This window comes from Muscardinus avellanarius (assembly GCF_963383645.1).
Source record: "Muscardinus avellanarius genome assembly, chromosome: 5".
NCBI lineage: Eukaryota > Metazoa > Chordata > Mammalia > Rodentia > Gliridae > Muscardinus > Muscardinus avellanarius.
Window position 1 is genome coordinate 80,005,329 of NC_137790.1, and position 25,921 is coordinate 80,031,249.

The 25,921-nt window shown below is 40.6% G+C and overlaps 1 protein-coding gene across 1 annotated transcript in view; it reads left to right on the forward strand.

The window, feature by feature from the left end:
* Positions 1–25,921, forward strand: part of ATP13A5 (ATPase 13A5) — a gene marked incomplete at both ends in the record, with an annotated part of 111,463 nt that overhangs the window by 37,449 nt on the left and 48,093 nt on the right. The window contains 6 exons of the mRNA XM_080696678.1: positions 5,876–5,948; positions 7,272–7,400; positions 12,796–12,966; positions 16,107–16,264; positions 18,356–18,544; positions 24,427–24,488. Of these exons, the coding sequence (XP_080552804.1) occupies positions 5,876–5,948; positions 7,272–7,400; positions 12,796–12,966; positions 16,107–16,264; positions 18,356–18,544; positions 24,427–24,488 (782 nt within the window). The remainder of the gene's footprint in view (positions 1–5,875; positions 5,949–7,271; positions 7,401–12,795; positions 12,967–16,106; positions 16,265–18,355; positions 18,545–24,426; positions 24,489–25,921) is intronic.

Sequence of the window (25,921 nt, forward strand, 5' to 3'; positions counted from 1 at the left end):
ACAATTATGTGGCGTGGGGATCCTCTTCTCCGATCCTGTCTAAAGGGAGTTCTATAAGTTTCCTGGACCTGTGTATCAACCTCTTGCTCTATGTTTGGAAAATTTTCTGCTATTACTTCCTTGAAGAGATTGTTGATCCCTTTGGTTTCACTTTCTTTTCCCTCCTCTATTCCAATTATTCTTAGGTTAGCTCTCTTAAAATGGGCCCATATTTCTTCAATGTCAGATTCCTGCTGTTGGATATTTTTTTCTAGATTAGAAACTATGCGTTCATTTTTGGAATGATCATCTTCTAAGAGCGAGATTCTGTTCTCCATGTGGTCTAATCGGTTGTTCATGCTTTGAATTGAGGCCTTTACTTCATTAATTGCATCCTTTATCTCTTTTTGGCTCTCTCTGAGTTCTTTTCGAAGCACCTCTATTATTTCTACAGTTATTTTCCTGACTTGATCTTCTAGAAATCTCTGATTTTCTGTTTTATCAGGTTCTGATGTTGTGGTATTGTGGGCATTCATTGCTCCAGTATTATTCCTCTTTCCCATGATTTCGGAAGTTTGTGCCTTCTCTGGGTTCTTCCCTTGGGTCACTATGACTTCACTTAAGGTGTTCTGGATCTTGAGTCTGTAGTATCTCAGACCCCACTACTCCTTTACTGGGTTGTATCACAGAGTCTCTGACCCAGAGAGTTTAATAGATTTTGCTACTTAATTTTCTTCAGATGAAATACTTTCTTCCATCAACAAGACTAAAGAGTATCATTTCCCCAGACCCTCACCAGCACTGGGCATTATATATCAACATATTGATATTTAAAATTTTTAGCTTTATGTTTTTAAAAATTGATCTTCACATGTACATTTCCCTGATTACTAGTGAAAGTAGACATATTTCCATTTTAGTTTTTTTATATTAATGGACTCTATCATTAGTCACTTTTTTCTCTTGACTTTGACACTTGCTATCCATTAAAAGTCTGTAGAGTCAAGTGTGTTTCCATTTTCTTTTGGGTTTCTGATTTCCCTGCTTTACATATAAGGATTTCCCTCTCCCAAGTTAGGTTATTTTTTTTTTTTCATTTGAAATTCGGTTAACATTTATTTTAATCCTAATGATGCTTAAACATGCAGGTCTTACATCTTAGCAGAATCCCTTTGCCTAAAATAGTGACTAAAATGGAAACTTTGAACTTGATGGCAGTATTACAAAGGGTTTCTTTAAAAAGAAGAAAAGGAATTAGAAGACAAACCTAATCCCATTAGCAGCTGGTATTTGTTTTAAAAGCTTACCTGACTCAACTGTAAGGCGTTTTGTAAAACCATACAAAACGACCCAGCTTCCTGAAACTGTATCTTTGGCGTTTAAATCACAAAGCCTCTTTATTTTTAGATATGAATTCATTCAATTATTTATTTCTATACTTTTACTGATGCATCATAGCATCTGCTTAGTATTTTTCAGTATACAATAGGCCCTCCACATGCACGATCTATGTGTTTGTGTAGAGCATGACAAATTGTAAAATGAGGCACATGGAGCTGTTGTTATCTCCCTGCCACCTGAGAGGGAAAGACAGGGACACTCAGGGAGGTGAAGGGACTTCATCATGCCCACCATCAAGTAGCAGTGGCTGTAGCCCCAGCCCCAGGTTTCCTGACTCCAAATCAATCCTCTGCACTGTCTTGTTGAATGCATTCTCAAAGTGACCCATGGACTTGATCGTAGCAGTAAGATTTGGGGGAAGGAGGTGGGCAGGAATGAAGGGAGGGGCACGCACTGCCACCCCAAATCTATTGAGCTACATTGAAGTTTATCACTTCACTGAATTAAAGACTTAGTTAAACAAACACGGGCATTTAAACATTATTATAGTAGGGGATGGGTTTGCAAATGTGTAAGAGGTGATCTTCCTGTACTCTAGCCCCAAATCATGCTGCACAGAGAGAGCTCACTTATGCCTAGAAACACTCCTGCTGCAGTCCCCGTCCGACAAGTAGAGTGCAGGCCAGAGTGTATTCCTTGAAGCCCCCCTGCATTTTTGTCTAACTATATTTGAACACTCCACTGCTAGGCTCTGCTGAGGGCAGCAACTAGAAATAGCACAGAGAGTCTGGCTTGCAGTACTCTGCCTTTAGTCATGACTGAGCTGGGCTCAAGAGGCACCTGAGTTAATGCCCTTGTTACTTATCTCTGGAGGAAATCCAGCCATAGCAAACGCAAGGACAGGAGCAACAGATGCTGAATAATAACAATATGCAAATTAGTATTGGAAACTCATCCTGGTCCCCCTGGAGGGGGGCTGGAGAAGCCAGAGGGAGCCTAATGGAAATCAGACAGCGAGCTTCACGAGCACGGCAAGCATCACAGCATTTGCCTTCTCCTGGCTGGTTGGTTGTCATAGAAACCTGTGCTTGTAGAGTTCTGAAGTACATTAGCTCAAAGAGGATGCTTACATTATCCTACTCTAGTGTTGTTGGGAGAATTAGGATGATTCAGTTTTGTTAAATACATATTTGCTGAGAGCCTACTATGTGGTGGACTCTGGGGAATACAGAGATGACTACATCTTCTACGAACTGCCTCGCTCCCAGGGGAGATCTAGCAAAACAAGAGATAACTGTAATAGACTGCGGTCAGTATCCAACACTGGTAAACACTCAGTGAACAGAAAAATGTATTCATCTTGACGATGGAGACTTAAGGAGTGGAGGTGACATTTAAGTAAAAAGGGACTTTTATGTGAAAGATTAGAGTTTGCTAGTAGAAACTCTACTGGGCTGAACATTCTAAGGAAGAGGCTGAGCAAAAGCCTGGAAGCATGGCAGGTTGCACAGAATGCTAAGTCTGATAAACAAGTCCAGCTCTGTAGCATAATAAGGTTTGAGTGTTACAGACAAGTGCTATTCACTCATACTTCCAAATGTGTTATTATCCTCCTCAGATGGAAGTTAGTATGGCATGGACTAAACAAGTTTGCTGAGCAAGAAAATAACTTAAGAAAGGTTGAAAGGAAGGATGTTTATCTTCTAAAAGGAAATTTTTTTTTAAACTAAAAGAACAAAGTCATCTTAATACTTAATAAGTAAACGATTGTGGAAAAATTACTTCAACATATTCAAACCCATTATGTTTTGTTTTGGCTTTTTGTTTTGTTTTTTTATATGTATGTTGGAGGTAACATTTTCATCATAAAATTATTTTGAAGATAAAAATGCCAAACAACATATTCTAAGTGCCTACGCTAGTGCTTCTCACATAGTAGCTATTTAATGTTATCAATTTTTTTTTGGTAGTATAATTGAACTCAGGGGCATTCAACCTTTGAGCTTACAACCCCAGCCATTTTATTTTCTATTTTCTTTTCTTTTCTTTTCTTTTTTCTCTTCTCTCCTCCTCTCTCTTTCTTTCTTTCTTTCTTTCTTTCTTTCTTTCTTTCTTTCTTTCTTTCTTTCTTTCTTTCTTTCTTTCTTTCTTGGTGGTACTGGGGTTCCTGGAAACCCTTCTATCTCCGGTTACACTCCCAGATCTATTTTTTTTTACTTTTTTATTTGGAAACATGGTCTCTTAAGCCAGCAAGGCTGGCTTCGAACCAGCGCGATCCTCCTGTCTCCGCCTCCCAAGTGCGGGGATTACAAGTGTGCGCCACCACACCTGGCTTTATTTTCTATTTTCAAACAGGGTCTCACTAATTTGCTAGACTGTTCACCAACCTGTGACCCTCCAGTTTCAGGTTCTCAAGTACTGGGATTACAGGCATTCTCTATCACACCTGGCTTTCAACTATTTTAAAAGTAATAGCTTGAGCCAATTATATACCATGTAAATTTTTTCTACAAGTCTGGAGGGTTTTGGTTAAATCTATGGTATGCAAAATAAATCAGTTACCGTACCATTTTAGATTTTCAGGGTAACTTGAAATTGATCCAGTTCAATGCTATTTGTTTATACAGAAAACAACCTGTAAGGAAAGTGAAATTTCTTACCTACTGTCCATGGCTGGTTAGTGGGTGATCTAGACCTACAGCTCAAGGATTCTGAGTGGCTCCAGTGTTCTTCCACAGAGCCATGGCTAATTTTCTCAGGCCACTCATCATTTAAATGCATGTCCACCTAGTTGTGGTGACACACGCCTGTGATCTCAGTACTTGGGAGGCTGAGACAGGAGAGCTGCAGGTTCTCGGCTAGCCTCAGCAATTTAGCAAGGCTTTCCACAACTTAGTGAGACCTTGTTTCTAAATAAAAAATAAAATTGGAAGAGGGTTATAGCTCCTGAAGTAGAATGCCTCAGAGTTCAATCCCCAGCACCACAAAATAAATAAATAAACAAATAAAATTAATTTAAAATATGCAGACTCTAACATTTAAGCCTCAGAAGTCACCTTAGGACAATGAATATGTACCCAGCAATAAGATGATTTCCTTACTTGAATGGTCCAAATTAGTGAAGTTTAATTTTTCATGCAAAATTAAAGCAAATAGTAAATTTTCCCATATAAATATGAACACTGAATTTGTTATGTTCTCCGAAGAGGAAAGTTGCATAATTGGTTGTAAATGGTTGTCTCAGCCTGGTGACATTTTTAAACATGAAAAACCATCAACAGAGGGGATGAAAGTAATTTAATATCTCAAATAAAAAGTTTTATGTTTGACTTAGATTAAACTGCCTTTGAATACTGTTGACAATAGCCAAGTCTTCTTCTCCTGAGAGGCATCAGGGTCACTGACATCCATGCTGAACTCTAGCTACTTGGCCTTGCTCTGCTGGCCCAGTGTCCAGCTCCCTCTGCCTGGTGGCAGCCCAACAGCCAGTAAAGAGAAGCATGCGGGTAGCTGCCCCTCACCTCTGCCTTTCTGTTACCCTAGAGGATGGTGCATCCATTTCCCCTGGCCCCTTCCTTTTCCTCCACTTTACAGAGAATCAGAGCTCAATAAATTCTACCTCAGACAAATCTTCCCAGTTGATGCAACACTTAACACCTGTTTTTCCAACAGCAACTCTCTTATTAATCTCTAACACTCATTTTATGAGCTCTCAGCAGAATACCAAGTACTATATAAAGAGCTTTATAAGAATTAACTGAAAACTTACAACAATCCTATAAAACAGAGATAGTTATCCTCTTTCCTTGTAAAGGAGCAAAAGGGGGTTTAACAGGCTGAATAACTCACAAATGACAGCACCAGGATTCAAAATAGAGCAGCACAACTCTATGCAGCGGGTTCATCCCACCTGAAAATCCACAGGTTGTCACGGGGATGGCTGTTCACATGCAGTCAAAACACAGCTGAAGGGAGGCTGAGAGGGAAAGATTGCGATTTTGAGGCCATCCTTGGCAAATTAGAGAGATATTATTTCAAAATAAAAAAATAATAAAATAGGGCTGGGAGCATGACTCAGTGGTACAACACCCCTGGATTCAATCCCTAGTATACAAAAACAAAACAAAACCCCAAAACACTCAGCGTAAACAGTCATAGGCTCTTACAAGCAGAAAGTCACTTATAGATGAAAATTAGCTTTGGGAAGCAAAGGCTTAGAGAGGGAGTGACCTGCTCCATCTCCTTGGCCTTCCTCATTCTCATTGTGCCTCCTCAGGAATCGAAGCCTTGCCTCCTGGGTATAGGTCCTCCAGCAGCGGCTGGATATTGCTTTTTCATGAAATGAAATAGCATCAAACCGCAGCACATAATTGTTCTTTCAAGTAGATGGTCAGGTGGGGTTAGAAGTTGGGGCAGGGAAACTTGAGCATTAAAAGTAGAAGAGGAATCCTTTGTCCCGAATCGTCTGTGACACTGGGCTTGGCTCTTTCTGTATGGAGCTCAAGTGGTTTGCAGAATATGGTCTGTTATTTAAACCTGGACTTTACATCGACAGCAATCAGTGAAGCTGCACAACCTCGTGGAGGACCACAACAAAGTCCAGGTCACAATCATGGTAAAAGACAAAGGTGAGAATATGCGTTGCCTCTCCAGCATCCCACCATTTCATCCTAGAATCTGTCTCATTTGTCCTTGATTATTAGTCAAGGAGAAAAGGCCTTTTATGGTTGAACCCAGGACTGGAACTAAAGGGAGACACAAGAGGCATCAAAGATGTGAAATTGAAGGAGTTGAAGCTGTGCAGATGCTACCCTACCTGAGAGCGCCTCCTTACACCTTACCTGGGCCTCACCCTTGTCCTAGCTCTTATCGAACCATTGCTACCGCATGTCTGGGTCACTTCAAATCCCTCCTCCTCCATGTCCCATTCAGTTGGATATTAAGTCTCTTTTATTTTCTCCAACTAACCACCCCAAAGATCTGGCATCAAACATTTTAAACTAGCATCTGGGATCTAGGCTTGAATGGGGCTTTTATTTTTATTTTTTATTTTTTGTGGTACTGGGGTTCTTGGAAGCCCTTCTACCTCTGAGCTACACTCCCAGACCTATTTTTATATTTTCATTTGGAAACAGGGTTTCTTAAGCCAGCACGGCTGGCTTCGAACCTGCGCGATCCTCCTGTCTTCGCCTCCCAAGTGTAGGGATTACAAAGCGTGCGCCACCACGCCAGGCTGAATGGGGCTTTTAGATGCTGGCGGGATACTTGGCATTTTCTCTGAGCTGGTCTAGGGTGGGGTGGCCACAGTTGTCTTGCATCAGAAGCCCTTTAGGTAATTTACCTAAGGCCACAATCCCAAGAAACAAAGCATGCCACATAGGGTCATTCTAAGAGAATAAACAGCAGCCAAGGGGCACTTCCTCACTGACTTGTGCCCTTAAGTACTGGATGTAGGCAGAACATTGACCTGGTTTTACAATCAAAATGGGAACTTGTGAGCTTGTTGCTGAGATAATCCTTTACTATATTCCACAAACCTATTTCTCAATCCTGTTTTTTTTTTTTTTTTTTTTTGGAGGGGGAAGATTTTCAGTTGAGGGGAAAGGGGCTTGATTAGTTGAACTGGTAGGATAGCTCTTGGACAGTTGATCAATAAGAGTTCTTAGTCACTTTAGTTCTAAATATAAATGGGAGCCGGGCGTGGTGGCACATGCTTGTAATCCCAGAATTCCAGAGCCTGAGACAGGAGGATCAATGTTAATGGCCAGCCTCAGCTACTTAGTGAGGCCCTTTGCAACTCAGTGAGACCCTGTTTCAAAATAAAGAATAAAAAATAGGGTGTAGCTTGAAGGTAGAATGCCCCTGGGTTCCATCTCCAGTACCACACACACACACACACACACACAAAAGGGAAAAGTTCAGCTAGTCATGAAAACTGTGCTCTTCTGCAGGTCTGCAAGAGCTAGAATCCCGTCTGTTGGTTCCTGGAGATATTCTTATTCTTCCAGGAAAATTCTCATTACCATGTGATGCTGTTCTGATTGATGGGAGCTGTGTGGTGAACGAAGGCATGCTCACAGGTAAACAGTGGTCATGGGGCTTCCTCTTTCCTGCCCAGCAGCCAGACCAAGTAGTCTTAGCAAAGCAGATCAAAATATACTTATCTGCCTGTACCAGGCCCCATACTAAGATAGTAAAAGACAAATAAGGGAGATACCCCTCACTTTTTCATTCAAACAGAGTCACAAACTTTGAACTTCACTATGATGTACAGTTACAGTGCACCAGTAAAAGGATAAAAACAATCTGGATGTGTTGACACATGCCTATAATCCCAGTACTTGGGAAGCTGAGACAGGAGGATTGCAAATTCGAGGACAATCTCAACTACTTAATGAAGCCCTCAGCCACTTAGAGAGACTCTGTTTCAGAGTAAACTATAAAAAATATAAAATGGGGCCAGAGGTATATCTTAGAGTTAGAATGCCTCTGTGCTACCACACATAATATATTTACGCATACACGTGTACATATACATACATATATACATATATATTAGAGATACAATATACACAAACAGGCAGCATTTAATAAAAAGAATTAAGCCACGATAAGTACAAAACTAGAAGAAACATTTAATACCATATGAGATTAATTGCCTGACATGTGAGGTGAACAGGGTAAGTAGAAAGAAGCTGGAGCAAGTAAACAAGTTGGAACACGATCTCTTCATCAATATGAAAATAGTTTATACCCACATCCAAACAAAACACAACCTGAAAAACCAGGAACTTCCGCAGACCGTAGGGTGTGAAGTGTTTTTCCAGCCTAGTATTCTGTGGATGGAAAGCTACTGAGACTTCGGTTTCACTGGAGAGTTTGAGTTGAACCTGAGGGCAGACAGTACAACGGTTCTGTTCTCTTTGAAATTGCATTTCCAAGTTGATCTCACTGTGCAGAAAACTGGTCTAGTCACTTTGAATGGTCCTAGGTTTCATTTGTAACTTACAATGTCTACTTGTATTTGTGTAATTAGTAAGACACTATTTATAAAATATAATTTAGATTAAAACACACACAGAGCACAGCAAATTTTAATAAAAAAGACTATAAAGAAACCCAAAAATAGAAACTATTTTTCTTTTTGTGCTGAAAGATTTTTTTCTGTTTCCAAATGGTATAAAGACGGGGAAAGCACACGCAAAACTTTAACACAACCTAAATGTGATGGAAGATCATTATCTATTTCTAAATTGTCCAACATAAGCAGATTTCACATTAAAATGGTTCTGCTTAATTTAAAATCGAGACAAGAAAATGTAGTAAACATAAATATGTTTGGTATAATTACAAAATACCCCTTTAATGTGTTGGATTCTAACTGCCTTATAATGACAGTGATGAGGATTTGCATACTGATCATATCTTTTATCCAGAATGTTGCCATAGTACCCAACATGCAAACCTCAGCTCCACAAACTGTCCTTCTCAAAGGCAACTGCTGTCTCACATCTCTCAGCCGCTTGCAAGGTGGAATAACTCCTCTCCCCGGCACCAGAGAGCACGGCGGTGGTGGGAAAGACAGGAAGGCTGTGGCCTCTGCCTGCTCTTTCTCTCTCACTGGCTGATGCATTCAGTGCTGACTTTGATTCTCAGGGAAATTCAGAAAGTTCCAGAGAGTCAGAAATGGTAAACAGTGCTGCCTTTTAACAAATGAACAAAATTGACCTAAAATGACCTTAACTGGTAGTGGCTTTGTCAATGTCCATTTCTGGGAAAATGAAACTCACCAGCACTATCTATGTACCTAAGTACTGATAAAAGGCAACCATAGAGACAGGAACATGAAACAGAAATATAGATATATTTCTTTCTCATTAATTTCTTCAGAAACATCTAATTCTCAGCATGCTGTAGTTTATTGCACCACCTACATAGAACCTCCCACTCATTTACGTATTTGTACAAAGGAGCCTGGCCAGAAAAAAAAATTAGAAAATTAGGGTTAGGTTCCTGGAACTGAAAATGTATTTCTAGGGTATTTGTCCACAAATGTGACTCAGATCATTCTTTTCATGTGCAAAATAATCCTTCACAGACATAGAAATCTTTATGTAAAACTAAGCATAGCAAACACTCCTAGCAACTTATATTTTATAAATAACTTTAACATCTCATCTCATTATGGCATAAAACAAATTAGACTAGGAGTTATTATGATACCAATTTGCAAATGAGGGGACTGCGGTGAGGTGACGAGACCACACTGCCCAGCAGCTGCTGAAAGCCTCAGAGCTGGAGCTGGCATTTGCCCCCAGCAAAAGTGAGGGAGTGAGATTAAGGTGCATAGAGCTGCTGTCTTCCTTTTCAGGCCTCAGCACCTTTTGTTCTCTGCTTGTTCTTCCCACCTACAGCACCCACACTCTGGTAAGATTCCATCCTCCTCATCTCGGTCTTATCCTACTGTCCAAAGCTCAGCTCTACAAGAAGTTCCACACTATCTTATACCTACACTCGGTTTTTACTTTGGTTCCCAATGGTTCCATTCTTAAAGTGTCCAGTGTGAAGCACCTGCTGCAAGCCACAGTTATCCCCATCAGTAGGACGACATAAATGACATACATTTCCAACAATTATGTACTATGAAGAAAATAAAACACCTATGCCCAGATATTTTGTCGATGGAGCTTATGTTTATAACCAGTGCTTCTTTGTTCTTTGAAGGCCAATTGTGGGGAAGAGGGGTGACATTTTTTCTGCCACACACTTTCCCTTTCTCTCCTCTTATTAAATCACTGGCTTGCCAGGCATGGTGGTGCACGCCTGTAATCCCCACACTTGGGAGGCTGTGACAGGAAGATCACACAGGTTCGAAGCCAGCCTCAGCTACTTACTGAGGCTCTCAGCAACTTAGTGAGACCCTGTTTCCAAATAAAATATAAAACTGGTCTGGGAGTATAGCCCAGAGGTAGAAAGACCCTGGTACCACCCCCAGTACCACCAAAAATAAATAAATAAATAAATAAATAAATAAATAAATAAATAAATCACTGGTTTATTTGAAACACATGCAGAAAGTGTGCAGCTACCTGAGTGTAACACATAGTTTCCCTCCAAGTCTTCGCACCGAGATCCTAACAGACATGCTTATAATCAATGGATAGTCAGTTTTTTCTTCTCTTCCTTTCTTCCTCCCTTTTCCTCATCCTCCTCTCTTTAGCTCATTCTTCCCTTTATATAATAGAAGTTCAGCAATTCCTGCTATGAGGCACTCACTGTGCTGTGCGCTGGAGTCATCAAGATGAGTGAGACAGGCTCCTGCTCTCAAAGTGTTTATACGCGACTCCTAAAATGTAAATAAACGAAGACATGGCATTTCAAATATAGTCATCATGTTAAGGGATCTAGGTCCTTAAGGGAGAGAATCTCCATTTGACAGCAACACAAGTATTCAGGTCCCAGGAGCCAAGTATACAGTTGACAGTGAGAGATGCCGATACTCTTTCTAAAGCCCTATGCAGCCTCCTTAGATCCCTCCAGTCTTATGTAGTAAATGCACCAGAAAGACAAAGCCGTGATATTTCTTATTGATATATAAATAGCATAAAGGAGACTTAAAAATCAGTCCTGTGTGAAGTCATCTGATTTGAGCTCCATTTCTGGAAAATATTATCTCTAGATGACTTTTATCTTTGATTTATCTCCAGTTTCATTGGTTACATGTGTGAAAATTACTAACACTATATTAGCTAAAGTATATGTAGTGGGTTAATAATCTTGATGCAAATGCAGAAACCTTTGCAGTTTTCTGAAAGTATCTGTTATAAAAGCTGATCTCAAAAACAATATGATTTAATGATTCGAAGATAGGACAAAAGGGCCTATCCCTTTTACAAAACCATTTGGAATGCAGTCGGCAAATAAACAGAATAGAGTAATATCAATAGTTTTAAAGAAAATGGTATAGGGACAATGCTTGGCTAAAAGGATTTCCTGAAGAATACTCAAGGCTGCTAGTAAAAATGTTATAGCTTCTTATATCTTACAATGTAAAAAAAAATGTACCATGGTAGGAAACTAATTTTAAAAAAATAATAGGAAGGCCTGAGGAATTGCTTTTATTTAATTTGTACATGCATTTAACAAACATATGTATTTTGAGCCCATTATAAACCACTAGGGAAAATGAGGAGTATAAAATGTTGTATATATTAAAGATCCTTCAGAATTACCTGAAAAGAGATAAGACCTAAATCTGTACAACCATAATCAATATATGGTTTCCAAATTGGAAAGATGCCATATTATCTTGCTAATTGAACATTTAGCAAAAGAATGATGGAATTTTAAATTCATTTAAGTGCTCTTTAAATCTGAGACCCAGGAAGTATTATTAACATTTTTATTTTATCTCTGAAATTTATCATTTTTGAACTCTGAGATAATTTTCATTATACCTAAAGTATCTTGTCTTACAGTCATCAGGGAAGAGGAGGTGATCGGTACTAGTAAAGAATGGGAGTCAAAATAAGGACCTACAAGGCCCTGGTTTAGCTGGAGCTCATATGAGGAGTAATTGTGTCAGGCTTTGACAATGTAGCAAGAATTTTGGCTTTATTTAGAAATGGCAATGGAAAGGCCTAAAGATTCTCAAGCCAAAGACTGGAATAATAAAAGGGAGATTTTGATAGGATTTACCCAGATATGGTGTAGGACAACCTCAGCTTTCTAGCCTGGCTCCCTGGGCTTTATGAGGGCAGGATTTCTGACTTCTTTTCATTATATTCCTGGGCCATAGCACAGTTTCTGACACAGAATAAGCACTTTAATTTTTGTTAAATGAATAGGTAAATGAGTGGATGATTGGATGAATGGATAAATGAGAAGATAAAAGGCAAAGAGCAATTAGAATCCAGGTGCTTTACAGCTCCTTCCTGGCCTAAAATAGTGCTGGGTGCCATGGACACTTGGAGAATGGTTAGATGACAGCAGCTAACTTAGGCTGCTTTTAAAATTACGCCAACAAACCATACAGACGAGGTATAGTAAAGATGGGCAGATCCTTTTATTACTTTTGGTCCTGGGGGTTGAACTCAGAGACATTCTACCTCCAAGCCACGCCTCTAAGCCCTACTTTATTTTTTATTTGAAATAGGATCTCACTAAGTTGCTGAGGCTGGCCTTGAATCTGCAATTCACCAGTCTCAGCCTCCAGACACATGCCTGTACTGGGGTTACAGGCATATGCTGCCTTGCCCAGTTTAAGACAGGCAGATAATAAATAAGTATTTAAAATAGAATCAAGTCTATCATTGCTTGAAACACGCACATCTCTAAGAATAATCAACTTGACACATGAGATGGGCATTAAGACTGGATTAGTTGTGGTTGTATAAATTCTTGAAACTGGCAAGCACTAGTTCTAAATAACTTTCTGAGGTTTCATAAAATCAACAAAGCATGTATCTTCTTTAGGAGAAAGTATACCTGTCACAAAGACACCGTTGCCCCAGGTGGAGAAGAACATGCCTTGGAAAGCTCACGGTGCGGAGGATTATCGGAAGCACGTCCTTTTCTGCGGGACAGAAGTTATCCAGGTCAAACCCCCTGGGCACGGGCCTGTGAGAGCAGTGGTTTTGCAGACAGGTTAGTGCATTCTGCTCTTGTCCATTTGCTCCCTGCCTGGAGGTAGGGGGAGTTGTGTGAGGGAAATGTTATTTAGGGTTTTGGAGTTTGCCGTATTCTGGTATTAATGGTCATACTTTTCCTAATCATAACCTTATTAAGTAGTCACAGTTTTTTTTTCCATTTTTCAATTGGATGCATTGCAGTTTTACATCATATTGGGTATAGAATGTTAGAAAAATAGGTACACATATTCTCGTTGCCCTTCCCATCGGGTCCCCCTCTCACACTGCAAATCTTTGAGATTGGAACTCACAATTTTGTATTTATTCATAACATTATATTTATTATTGCACGCTTTATGATTTCATCCCCCATGCTTCCTTCTCTATCTATCATCTGTCTGATGATGTCCTTATTGCCAAATATCTCTCCTCCAGCTTCCACACAGAAGGGAGAACATACATGTACTTTTTTTTTTTTTTTGGTGGTACTGGGGATGGAACCCTTCTACCTCTGGGATAGATTCCCAGACCTAGTTTATATTTTATTTGGTAACAGGGTCTCTTAGGCCAGCACGGCTGGCTTCGAACCAGTGCGATCCTCCTGTCTCCGCCTCCCAAGCACGGGGATTACAAGCGTGCGCCACCACGCCTGGTGTTACCTCTATGTTTTCTATTGGACTGAGTGTAGTCACTTAGCATAATATTCTCAAGTTTCATCCATTTTCCTGCAAACAGTGTAATTTTATTCTTTTTGAGGTTGAGGAAAGTTCCATTGTGTATATATAACAAAGTTTCGTGATCCTTTCATCTGTAGATGGACATTTAGGCTGGTTCTGTAATTTGGGTTTTGTAAACTGTGCTGCTATGAACATGGATATGCATGTATGATTATAAAAATCTGATTTCATTTCTTTTGGGAAGATGCCCAAGATCACTATTGCTGGGTCATATGGTAGTTCCATTCCAATCTTCTGAGAAACCTTCACACTGATTTTCAAAGCTGTTGTACTAGTTTGCAATTCCACCAACAGTGTAATAGGATTTTGGTTTCCCCAAATTCGCCAGCATTTATTGTTCTTTGTGTTCATGACAATTGCCATCCTAACCGGAATAGTCACCATTTTGAATGATTTTTTTGTTAAAACCTTGGTAGGTGATGAAAGATACCTGCAGATGGTGTTAATTTTCTTAAAAGCAAAACTATGTTTTTGGTTTGGCTTGTGTTCATAGGATTCTTCTCTTTTCCCTCAATATTTTGCATGCCTGCCAAAAAATGTCATCTGTAATGACTATAGTCTTTTTCCTTTAAAAGAGAGTTGCTTTGCTAGGCTATATATGAAATTCTCTGCTGGGTGCTCTACAGACACTTTAAAATCAAACATTTAAATGTGAATTCGTCCTCCTTCTGTATTGCTTCTATTTTAATAGCATCGTCATCAAGCTAGACTCTGATTGCTATCCTAACTCCTCACTTTCTCTCATGTCAAATATCAGTGATTATACTAGTACCTCCTGCGTTCCATTCCCCTACTTTTCATCCCCACAGATACTGTATGCAGGCTTTCAGTACTTCATATTTAAACTATTATAAGAAAACTCATCTTGTGACTGTTTTCCTTCAACTTTTGCCCCACTCTTTCTCTAAGCTGTCACACAAATCACATTTCAAAAACCTAGTTTGGAGTAACCCATACATACTACACTCAAAAACTTTCCATGGATAGCTTTATTACCTTCAAACTTCCACATGCCATTATACAACCAAATCTGATCATGACCTGATCCCAGCTCACCGCCCCCACCCCTGACCAGTGTTTCTGCTGTCCCACACACTCAAAGACACAAAACACACCTTGTACTTTGATACCATTATTTTTTACATTGGTCTAGGATTCAATTATCTTAACTGAATGGCTTTTAAATGAAAAATATGACTTCGTTTTTTTTTTTTTTTTCATTGAAACTAGTTAGTGGGTTTTAGAGCGTCTCTCAGCCTGCTGCCCAAACAGAATCTAATAACTAGAGATCATGGAAACCACTAATGTACTTTTACAGTGCTGAAACAGCAAATTAGAGGCAACTCTGTTCCTGCTCTCAAAGGCAAAAAAGCCATGATTGAGGAGACCAGGTATCCAGGTAGCAGTGGGGATAAGGCACATTTTATACATACAGTACTGACTCCTATCGAGCATAGATTAATGAATATTTACTATGCACTCTGCACTGAGGGCTAAAGAAATAATTTGTGAGATACATCTTTCCCTTAAAACCAGGTTATAATAAACTGTTTGAGGAGACAGATGAATTTATAGCCAACTAAAACATGGAGCAATGATAGATGCCATGTGACCAAGTGTTGCATGGATCCTAGAGTGAGGTAAATGATCCTTGGTATGAAGTAGAGGAGTAGAATTCTGGAAACACTTGTCTAATGCAGTGGCATTTTAAACAAGCCTAAGATGGGAAAAGTTTAGCCAATCATATTCGAGCTGTAAGGATAGGTTAAGCTGTATTTACAAGATACAAAGGAAAATATGCGAGGGTCCTTTGGGAGCAATGAATAGTTAGAGATCAGTTCAATAAGTAGGAATAGGTCAGAATGAAGGTGACTTCAAATACCATGCCTAGAAATTTGAATTTTATTCTAATAAAATGGAAGCTCTGGAAGGTTCAGAAACACAAGAATGACATGACCAGAGGCCTATACTTATGTACTTAAGAAAATATTTGCCTTTCACCTTCCTTTTCTCTTAATTTTCAATTCTTTTTCAATACATATCTATTTCAACATACATTTATTTTATTTTTGTCCCCACCTTCCCCACATAGGTATTTTAGAGAAGTCTCCTTTTGTCAATGTTTTTTTTTTCTGTTTGTCACATCTGTTAGTATCTTAGTCCAGTTTTCCTCAGCTCCATGGGTGAATGAGGAGCTGCATGTGGGAGCCACAGAAGCACTGATTCCCAGAGCAAGAGGGCTTGGAAAGGGCTAAGTGGATGCCATTGCTTGCACTGGTGTCTGCTAACAACAAGGAAAGCAAAAATACCACTACGTCAGAGTGATGTGGTTTCATTCCATACTCCAATGACCCAACCAATTTTGATTGGAGAGAAACTATATTAAAGGACCTTACTCCACTGTGGTTATATCATATAGGTTACAATACAGCCAAAGGAGACTTGGTGAGATCCATCCTCTATCCTCGGCCTCTGAACTTCAAACTATACAGCGATGCCTTCAAATTCATGGTGTTCCTGGCCTGCCTTGGCATTGTGGGATTTTTCTATGCCCTAGGGGTATATATGTACCATGAAGTAAGTACTGTTAATAAGGCTTTTAAATAGCATAGCTTTTTAAAAAAGAGCTCAGCCTAAATAAAGAGAGTTAAAGTTACTTCTTGATCCCATTTTATTATCAATGATGTCCAAAGGGCTTTCTTAGATAGTAGACATATTCTGTTTCTACACTATCCAATATGGTAGCAGGTAGCCACACATGCTTATTGAGCACTTTAAATGTAGTAAATGTGAATGAGGAAATAAATTTCCCATTTTATGTCGTTTCAATTAAGTTAAATAGCCACATGTGGTTAGTGACCCTCCAATCATATTGGATAATGCAGCTATGACAAGTAGCAAAGTTCACTGGATGTTTTCACAATTTTTTTTTGAATGAGGGTTTATTCCAAGTGTGACATTTATAATACACCCCATAGCCTAAAGTAAATACATGTTTTCACTTTAATAATAAGATGGGAAAGATTTAGTCAACCAGGTCAAAAAGCAGAAATGGCATGCTAATTAAGTGATCAAAACACAAAGAAAAGAATGCACAAGAGTCCTCTGGAACCAGCCAGCAATTAAAAGAGAGAAGTCTAGTAAGGTAGGAGTAGATCAGATTGAAAGGGCTTGTGAATCCCATGTCTGGTCTGAAGTTTTTCCTAAACTACTCAAAAGTATCCTAGGCAACCTCCAACACTTGCTCATGTTTTCTGCTTGAGATCTGAAATAAAATTAAATATTTACTTTTATAGAACTGGTACCACCTGGGATCCCATCTTCCCTTTAAGGTATAGGTTGTCAGTTTCATTTGCATGCCTTAGTCCATAGGTGAGATGGTTTGGAGAGAGGGGTTGTCACTTTTAACCTCTGGTGTTGAGTCCAATCCTGCTGTGGACCATGTAGTCTCTATATAAGACATATGGGAGTCTTATATAAGACATATGGGAGTTTGAGCTAATAGGGAAGATGAGGAAATTGTAAATAAGACACCAAAATATAGGTGTGAAACTAGGCTTGAGCAACCTATTGCAATGTTCAAATTAGTGGTATCAGTGAATTCTGTGTGTGTATGGAGGGGAGAGGAGATGGATATTGGTAGGCAAAGATAGTCACAGAAATTTCTAGGCAACATTCATGCTAAAACTTAACCTCTGAATCCTCATTTCATTATGAAGCAAGCCTCTAGGATACATTTTTAGGCAAGGGAGGGCAGGGCAGTTCAGTGCATATTGTTCGTGGTAGAATGGAGCCCTGGTAGAAGTAGTCAACAAGTCAAGGCCATGGGTCAGAATATAAAATGGTGTGCGAGTTTTACCTGGGGAGCAAGAACACTGAACAGAAATGCCAGATGGAAGCCCCAGCACCGTCTGGGAATGACAGCTTCCTGGGCAAAACTTGACATCCAGTGCACATCAAGGCAGCAAGAGCTCATCTTCAGGTGGATCACACCCGGCATCCCCATTGGCTTCCTCTACCTTCCCTGGTTCAGGCTTATGCAGAGCTGAGTCCTCGAGGTCAAAATTCCTCTGTGTGTGTAGTTGGAAAAAGCAGGTGCTGTATGGACAAGTAAATAATGGGCCTGGCTAACACAGTGCCTGCCCCAGTGAGAGCAAACTAATTTTAATACTGCTTCACTCAAGGAGTTTATGTGCTATGGAGGAGAGAAAGTTAGTAACCCCAGTACTTGAGAGGCTGAGATGGGAGGATCACAGGTTCGGGACCAGCCTTAGCAACTTAGAAACCAATAGTGTTCCTAGGACACTAGGGCTGGCCTTAGGTTGTAGCATTTCACTCAGCAACTTGACTATTGGTTTCTAAGTTGAAGGAATGTGTTACTGGGTGGAATGAATGTGAATTAGAGAGAAACTGAGTCAGGAAAGGGCAGGGGGACTTGGAACAGGAATCAAAGTTCTCCTTCGGGTATACAGTGGGAGATAATGTGCTCATGTATTGGGGTAACCAAGAGAACACTCAGCCCCATCAACATGCCCACTCACTGGGAACATTCTGAGCCACCATCTTTGGGGCTCCTCCGAGGTGGAGGGAGGCAGTTGTCAGGAAGACACCAACATGGCAGCCTGCAGTGCTGGGCTAAGCTGTGTGTCTGTCTCTCCCTCTCCCCAGGTCCCTCCCAGAAACACTGCAACCATGTCCCTGATCCTCCTCACCGTGACAGTCCCTCCTGTGCTGCCGGCCGCCCTGACCATAGGCATTGTGTATGCCCAGAAGAGGCTGAAGAAAAAGAAAATCTTCTGTATCTCCCCACAGAGAATCAATATGTGTGGGCAAATCAACCTTGTGTGCTTTGACAAAGTAGGGCCCAAAGTTTCCTGGTTGAAGGGTGATGGTTTGGAAGGGCAATGATTTGAGGGAGCTCGAAAAGCTGGGGAGGGCCTTGGAGAATGTATGAGCAGTACCCCACTTTGCAGCCATGAACACTGAGGCCAGAAGGGCCACATGGCAGGCTAGTGTAGAAACCACATTCTTCTTCTTCTTCTTTTTTCTTTTTTTTTTTTTGGCGCTACTGGGGATGGAATCCAGGGTCATTCTACCTCTGAGCTACACCCTCAGCCCTATTATTTTATTCTTTATTTTGAATCAGGGAGACACTGAGTTGCAAACGGCAACTGTCTGCGAACCATGATCCTCCTGTCTCAGCCTCCCGCATACTGGGATTATAAGCACGCGCCACCACCCCTGGCTGTAGAAAACACATTCTGTATGCTACATTGCTGACTTTAAAAGTATCAGTTTAGCCGGGCGTGGTGGCGCACGCTTGTAATCCCCGCCCTTGGGAGGCAGAGACAGGAGGATCGCGCAGGTTCGAAGCTTCCTGGTTTAGGAGACCCTGTTTCCAAAATGAAAATGTAAAAAATAGGTCTGGGAGTGTAGCCCGGAGGTAGAAGGGCTTCCAGGAACCCCAGTACCACCAAAAAAAAAAAAAAAAAAAAAAAGTATCAGTTTAGCCACAAATTCACATTTTTTTCCCTTGTGAAATTTAGCAATTTTTTGTGCCTGTTTTGTGCTTTAAAAATTATCTTACTCTAATGGCTCTTATGATTGAGTCATTTTTAGGCAAAAAATGAGAGGCAGGCCCATTTCTGTTCCCTGACATGCTTTGTCCAGAGCATAAAAGAATTATTTCTTCCTCTTTCCCTGTTTCTCATAAGGAAAAGAAGGAGTAGCCTATGGCCCATGGCTGTTTATATGCTCCTGGCTCTTTTTTCCCCTTCGCTCCCCAAGAATCAGAGCTCTGGACTAGGGCTGATTGCTTCTATGCTTAGGGTCCTGGGAAGATGGCAGAGGGAGCATGTGCTGAAGGAAGAGACTGCTGTTGTGGGAAGATCCCAAGACTCTCTTATAATTCTCAGATAGGGACCTGGAAGAACATCAGCATTAGCCCCTGGCATTCAGATCCTGCCCTGGACATGGACAGGCCATTTGACTGATGTAGTGCAGCGGGCCAGGGTTGGCTCTTCCCTGTCTTTGCATTTAAGTGGCTGATCAAAGCTTTGACCATGTTTTAGTTGACCCACGTTGGCAGAGGGCCAGAGCTTTCCACAATGTGGCTGGGCATTCCCATTCATGAGACATACCTAGTTCTTGAGAAGTTTATCATCTAACCAAGGGTGCAGGGAAACCTGGAGTGTTAACAACCATCCTGCAGTGAGATGTGTACTTAAGGGTACACATCTTATTATTAATAATAATTATTAATGTAGCATGTAGATGCTGAGCAGAGCATCTGGGTGTGGTTATCCACAGCAGGTGGGAGGTCAGCTTCAGGCTATAGCTTTTGGCTTTTAGTGCAGACTCAGAGGAAGCAGTTCAGAGCCCAGGGAACCAGAAATGAGAACAGTGAGGTGTGGCTGGAACAGGGGCTGTTAGGAGGGCAGAGCTGGCAAGCTACAGAGTGTGGCCTTGTCAGGAAGAAGAATACATTTTTTAAAACTTTTTTATAAAAAATTTTTAAATTAAAAATAATGTTTTTAAAAAATTAAGTGACATTTTTATAGATGTTTTATTTATTCCATCTGAGGAAAGGGATGAGAAAGAGAGAGAGAGAGAGAGAGAGAGAGAGAGAGAGAGAGAGAAAGAAAGACACAGAGAGAGAGAGAGAGAGAGAGAGAAAGAAAGAAACAGAGAGAGAGAGAGAGAGAGAGAGAGAGAGAGAGAGAGAGAGAGAGAGAAAGAAAGAAAGAAACAGAGAGAGAGAGAGAGAAACAGAGGAGGGGCTACCTGGGGACAATTAAAGAGATCATTAATAGTCCTAGACACTGAGAGTTAGAATGGAGAGTTGAAGAGAAACAGGAAAAGCCCCCTGCGGAGATCTGACCCAAGTTGTCCCCACAGGAAGTAGCATAACCCTTCAAAGAGTTCTGTTTTCTTTCTTTTTTTCATAAAAAGTTCTCCATTGCCAGCAGTCAGGACCCAGCAGAGTTAATTTAGCAATGGCTTCATTTTAGATTTAGGGCAAAATTACAGCTCCTTGGAAGTTTTCTGATAGGATTTTTATTGCTTAACCAACAGCCTCACTAGCATCTAGAATACAGGAGGGTTACTTATAAAATATGTTCCTTACATTTTCATCTGTTTCCAAGACTAATTTTCCCCGGAGGCTGTTCATTTTGCATCCTGTATAAAACCTTTTCCTCTGCATCCTCGTTCTACTCTGCCTGAGAGGCCACTTCTAGGCCTCTGTGGCCAAACTCTATGTGATGTGTTACAGTGCAAACGCCACTTGATTGACAATTGTCACAGCAAAAAATCGAGCTCGGAACTAGCCACTAAGTTTCTGTGTGACTCTCTGAGACAAAAAGTTCAACTACAATAATAGTAAAAAACAAGAGATAAACTAGAAAGAAAGAAGTAATTATAGCTTTATATTCTAGAGACTTCATAATCCCTATCTTCACTCTCTAGGGCCTGCTTTTTTTCTTGGGCAAAATCTCAGTAGGCCCACACCCTTAACTATAAAGGACGATCACCCCACCTGAGATTCCTGAGACACAAAGGCTCCATAAGGAAGGTCAGGCTCAGGTGCCACCCATCCACCACCCACTGATCAGGAACCTGAGGGTCTGAGGGAGTCCAGAACTCCACCCCTGCTGTGCACCCCTACCTACCCCTGCATGAGGTCTCCTATAAAAGAACTCTGAAACCCTAAAGGTGCTCTCTCCCTATTGAAATGACCCACATTCTTCCTTGAATATGTATCCTCCACTTCCTCTTTGTCTCTTAAAAAAAAGTTGAACTACAATTATCTCAAATTATACAATTTGAGCTTTCACATTATAGAAGTGTATCAATATGAAGTTACAATATTGAATTTCCATTTAATATTATTTCAATTTAGAAGGTATCTATCACTGGGCTTCTGAGTCTGTTCATTCCCATACATATTTCTATTTTATATTGGTTTGTTAGAAGTTCTCTATGACAAGTTCTCTGTTTTTATTCAATTTGGCCCAAGCCTTGACTTGTATTTATGGTAAGAGGTTTCTTTCTCTATCTTCTTTCCTTTAGGACTTCAAGTACAATTTAGTTTTCTTTCTATTTATGGTTAGCTTTATTGTATATGGGTCATTTTCACATAGAGAACTAGCATGGTTTCATTTCTGTTTTGATACACTATTATCTGTTTTCATGTTCAAAATATTGATGTTTAAAAACATAATCTAGTCATTGGGAAAACATTTCAGTTTGAATTAAGTGATTAACTCTTTTTGAAATGGAACCCAATGGGTTTTGGAAGGTAAATGGACAAATTGGGGTTCCTACAAAATTCAGGAATGAAATGAAGCAAGTAGATTTTTTTTTAAAAGTGATTATCATTAAATTAATAACTCACACAATAATAGCTGTTTATAAAGTCCAATTGAATCAATGAAATAAAGATTCTATTCTCCTTCCTTCTTTCTCCTCTCCTCTCCTCTCCTCTCCTCTCCTCTCCTCTCCTCTCCTCTCCTCTCCTCTCTCTCCCCTCCTCTCCCCCCTCTCTTCCTGTGGTACTAAGTTGCTGCAGGCCTCACTAAGTTGCAGAGGCTGGCCTTGAACCTGTGATTCTTCTGTGTGAGCCTCCCAAGTACTGAGATTATAGGCATGCACCACCATGCATGTGCTACTGCCCCTGGCTTTCTAAATTCTTTAATTCAGAAACCCGGAATGAGTTTCATCTTTGCAGACTGCACAATTCACTTAACATTTCTAGGGGTAGAAGATTCCAGAAGGACTGGTTCTGGTTCTGCCTTGCCAACCTGCCTACAGGCCACTGTCTAACGCTTCTGCTGCTCATTTTGCCTTTAAACTGCCTCAACCCTATCTGTTCAGTGTAAGAATGAAAAGCATCGCAAGCACTTCACCTTATGTTGATATGAAATGTGCTGTGATGATAGAACATATCATTTGATAAGAAACTACAGAGTTCAACATCTGATGGAGAGATGACCTTAAAAAACTTGACCGGGTGTCCTTGCTGCAAGAGGATATTTCATAGTTCCTAGGGGCACTCTGCCCTCCTTTGGTGGTGCTGAAGCAGCTGCATCCAGCTCCGCTCACTCGGGGTGTTAAGCAGGCTGATGCTGTTAGCTGCTACAGCAACACACCAGGGTCTACGGTAAATGTGTGTCTGAGAAGCAGTGAGGAAATGAAGTGCTGTGATGGTGCTCAGTTCCATTTTGCTTTCTCTGTTATAATATCTGACAAATATGTTCCCACAATACTGTAAATCATAGATCCTGAACGTTTTCCTCTTGATCCAACAATAAAATCCACTCATAGGCATTAATTAATAGTTATTATTAGCACTTAGTTTCTCTCTGTAGTCTCAAAGCCCTTTATCAACATTTCATTACCAATCTGGACAGTCACTGTGTCACCCATATTTTCAGAAAATTACTCTGAACCAGATGGCAAATTGTGAACTAAACAGTCTCGTGGAAAAAAGCAAAGAAATTCTGAATTCTATCTTGAAAAGACAGTAGGTGCCAACTGAAGAGTCAAACTCAAGCTGGTTCTTGCTGGAATTTCACTTACTGAGCTTCTTCTATAACAAAAGCAAAACAGATGCAACAAAAAACAAAATCAAAATAAAACACTGGCATTTTACCATCAGTAACTAGAATCACCTGGTGTTTCAGTCAATATTCTCACTACAGTAATCTGAAAACAACTGACCACACAACTTAGAAAGAGGAACATTTACTTGCTCGCGGTATTGGGAAGTTTATGGTTCAGTCTTTGTGAGGCTGGGTTATGCAGAGCTCAGGGAATGATTGCAGGAAGCCGAGAGGGAGAGAACAAGCTTGCTCTCACATCATGAAGGCTGGAAGCGAGAGAACAAGCAAGCAAAGAGATTCAAAGACAAAAACAGCCCCTTAGACCACACCTCCAGGGACCCACCTTCTTCAGCTGCACTCTATCTACCTAGGTCACCACCCAGTAAAACCATCACAAATTAATTACATCAACTCTGAGCATTGATACATGAGCTCTTCAGGGGACAATCTGTATCTAACTGTGATACCTAGTTATGGGCATCGTCTTTGGGGAACCAGGTGACATCTGATTTAAAATTGGATGCCAACCCGGGCGTGGTGGCGCACGCTTGTAATCCCAGCATTCGGGAGGCTGAAACTGGAGGATCACAGTTCACAGACAGCCTCAGCTACTTAGTGAGGCCCTCCGCAACTTAGTGAGACTCTGTTTCAAAATAAAGAATAAAAAAATAGGGCAGGGGGTGTGGCTCGGAGGTCAAATGCCCCTGGGTTCCATCCCCAGACCCACAAAAAATAAATAAATAAATAAGTAAATAAAAATAAATAAATAAAATAAAATAAAATAAAATTGAATGCCTACAAAAAAGGTGTCTGGACTGGATCTACAGTAATTTCTGGAAAATTTGGGTTTCATCTAAAACACAACATAATTAAAATATTTTTTTGGTGTGGTACCAGAGATGGAACCCAGGGTCATTCTACCTCTGAGCTATACCCCCAGTTCTATTTTTATTCTTTATTTTGAAATAGGGTCTCACAGAATTACATAGGGCCTCCCTAAGTAGCCGAGGCTGTCTGTGAACTGCAGTCCTTCTGTCTCAGCCTCCCATATGCTGGGATTACAAACATGTGCCACCATGCCTGGCTTAATTAAAAGTTTTAAAGCTTATACTAATACCAATTCTAATTTTTATTCAGACAGGCACTCTTACAGAAGATGGGCTGGACCTCTGGGGAACCGTCCCTACTGCTGACAACTGGTAGGCCCCTTAAGAGAAGATGAAATGAGTGATGGAGGGGTTGTCTTGGTGATACTCACATCCACCCTTCTAGTGTTGAGGGATGAGAGTCACATCAAATATAGATAATAAGAGGCTGGAATCTACTCCCAACCTTTCTGTACTGTTTAGTTAAATGCATCTTAAGTTCTGAATCAGGCAGGGAAAGTAGGTCTTCAAATTCCACATGAAAAGTGGAATAGAATGAGGTGGATAATTAAGAAACCCAATGAATAAAACAGAAGAGCAAAGAACAAAATTGAAGCCATGCTTGATTAAAAACTACAAAGGCTGCCTGGGTGGCTCCTGCAGGCAGTGGTAGTAGGGGACCCAAGAAAGAAGGGCTCCCTCTTCTCCCTTGTGGAGTTCACAGTCTATGGATCAGAAGGTGCAAATTTTCTCACTGTCAGTGTACAACACAGGCCAAAATGTTATTACTGCTAAAGCAGAAAGTCAGAATAAAGAAGCAGTAAAGATTGCTAGAAATAACACACAATCTTGATGTTTCTAATAACGTGGTGAGTAAAGGTAGAAATTCATTTTGAAATTTAGTGGATCAATGAAAGCCTTCTGAAAGAGATGTCATTTGAGGTATTTATTTATTTATTTATTTGGTGGTACTGGGGTTCCTGGAAGCCCCTCTACCTCTGGGCTACACTCCCAGTCCTATTTTTTATATTTTTATTTGGAAACAGGGTCTCTTAAGCCAGCGAGGCTGGCTTCGAACCTGCAAGATCCTCCTGTCTCCACCTCCCAAGCGCAAGGATTACAAGCATCCGCCACCACGCCCGGCCATTTGAGATAGTTTTGAAGGACAGAGATAGAAATTTTATAGATGAGAGCTAAAAATGGCACTATGGAGAGGAGAAGATAACCCCATAGATATCTATGCAAAGCTAACACCTGCTTCCTCTGTCTGAGAGTGATGGACTCTGCTCTTAAGCTCTGGCTACTCCCATGTTTGACTTCAAACAGTGGCTGAGGCAGCTGCCATTCAGAGGAGGAGCCACACAGATGCTTTTCAAAGTGACCATGGGGAAAATAGAACAGGCGTGAGTAACAGCACACAGGCAGTGTGAGGCTGCAGAAGATGCTCTGGGCTGTGACCGGGATCTATCTCAGTTCTGCTCATGGGTCTCTATACCTGGCTTTTCAAGAGGGTTTGGGGGTTCAAAGCCAGCCTCAGCAACTTAAAGAGAACCTCAACAATGTAGGGATCCCCTGTCTCAAAATAAAAATTAAAAGGGGCTGGTGATTTAGCTCAGAGGTAGAATGCTCCTGGGTTCAATCCTTAGTACCATAAATAAATAAATAAATAAATGATATTAGTAGGAGTAGCAGCTGTTAGTGAGATAGAACTGAGGCAGATAGGACCTTAATTGCCAGGCTGAAGAGTCTGGATTTAATCACATAGA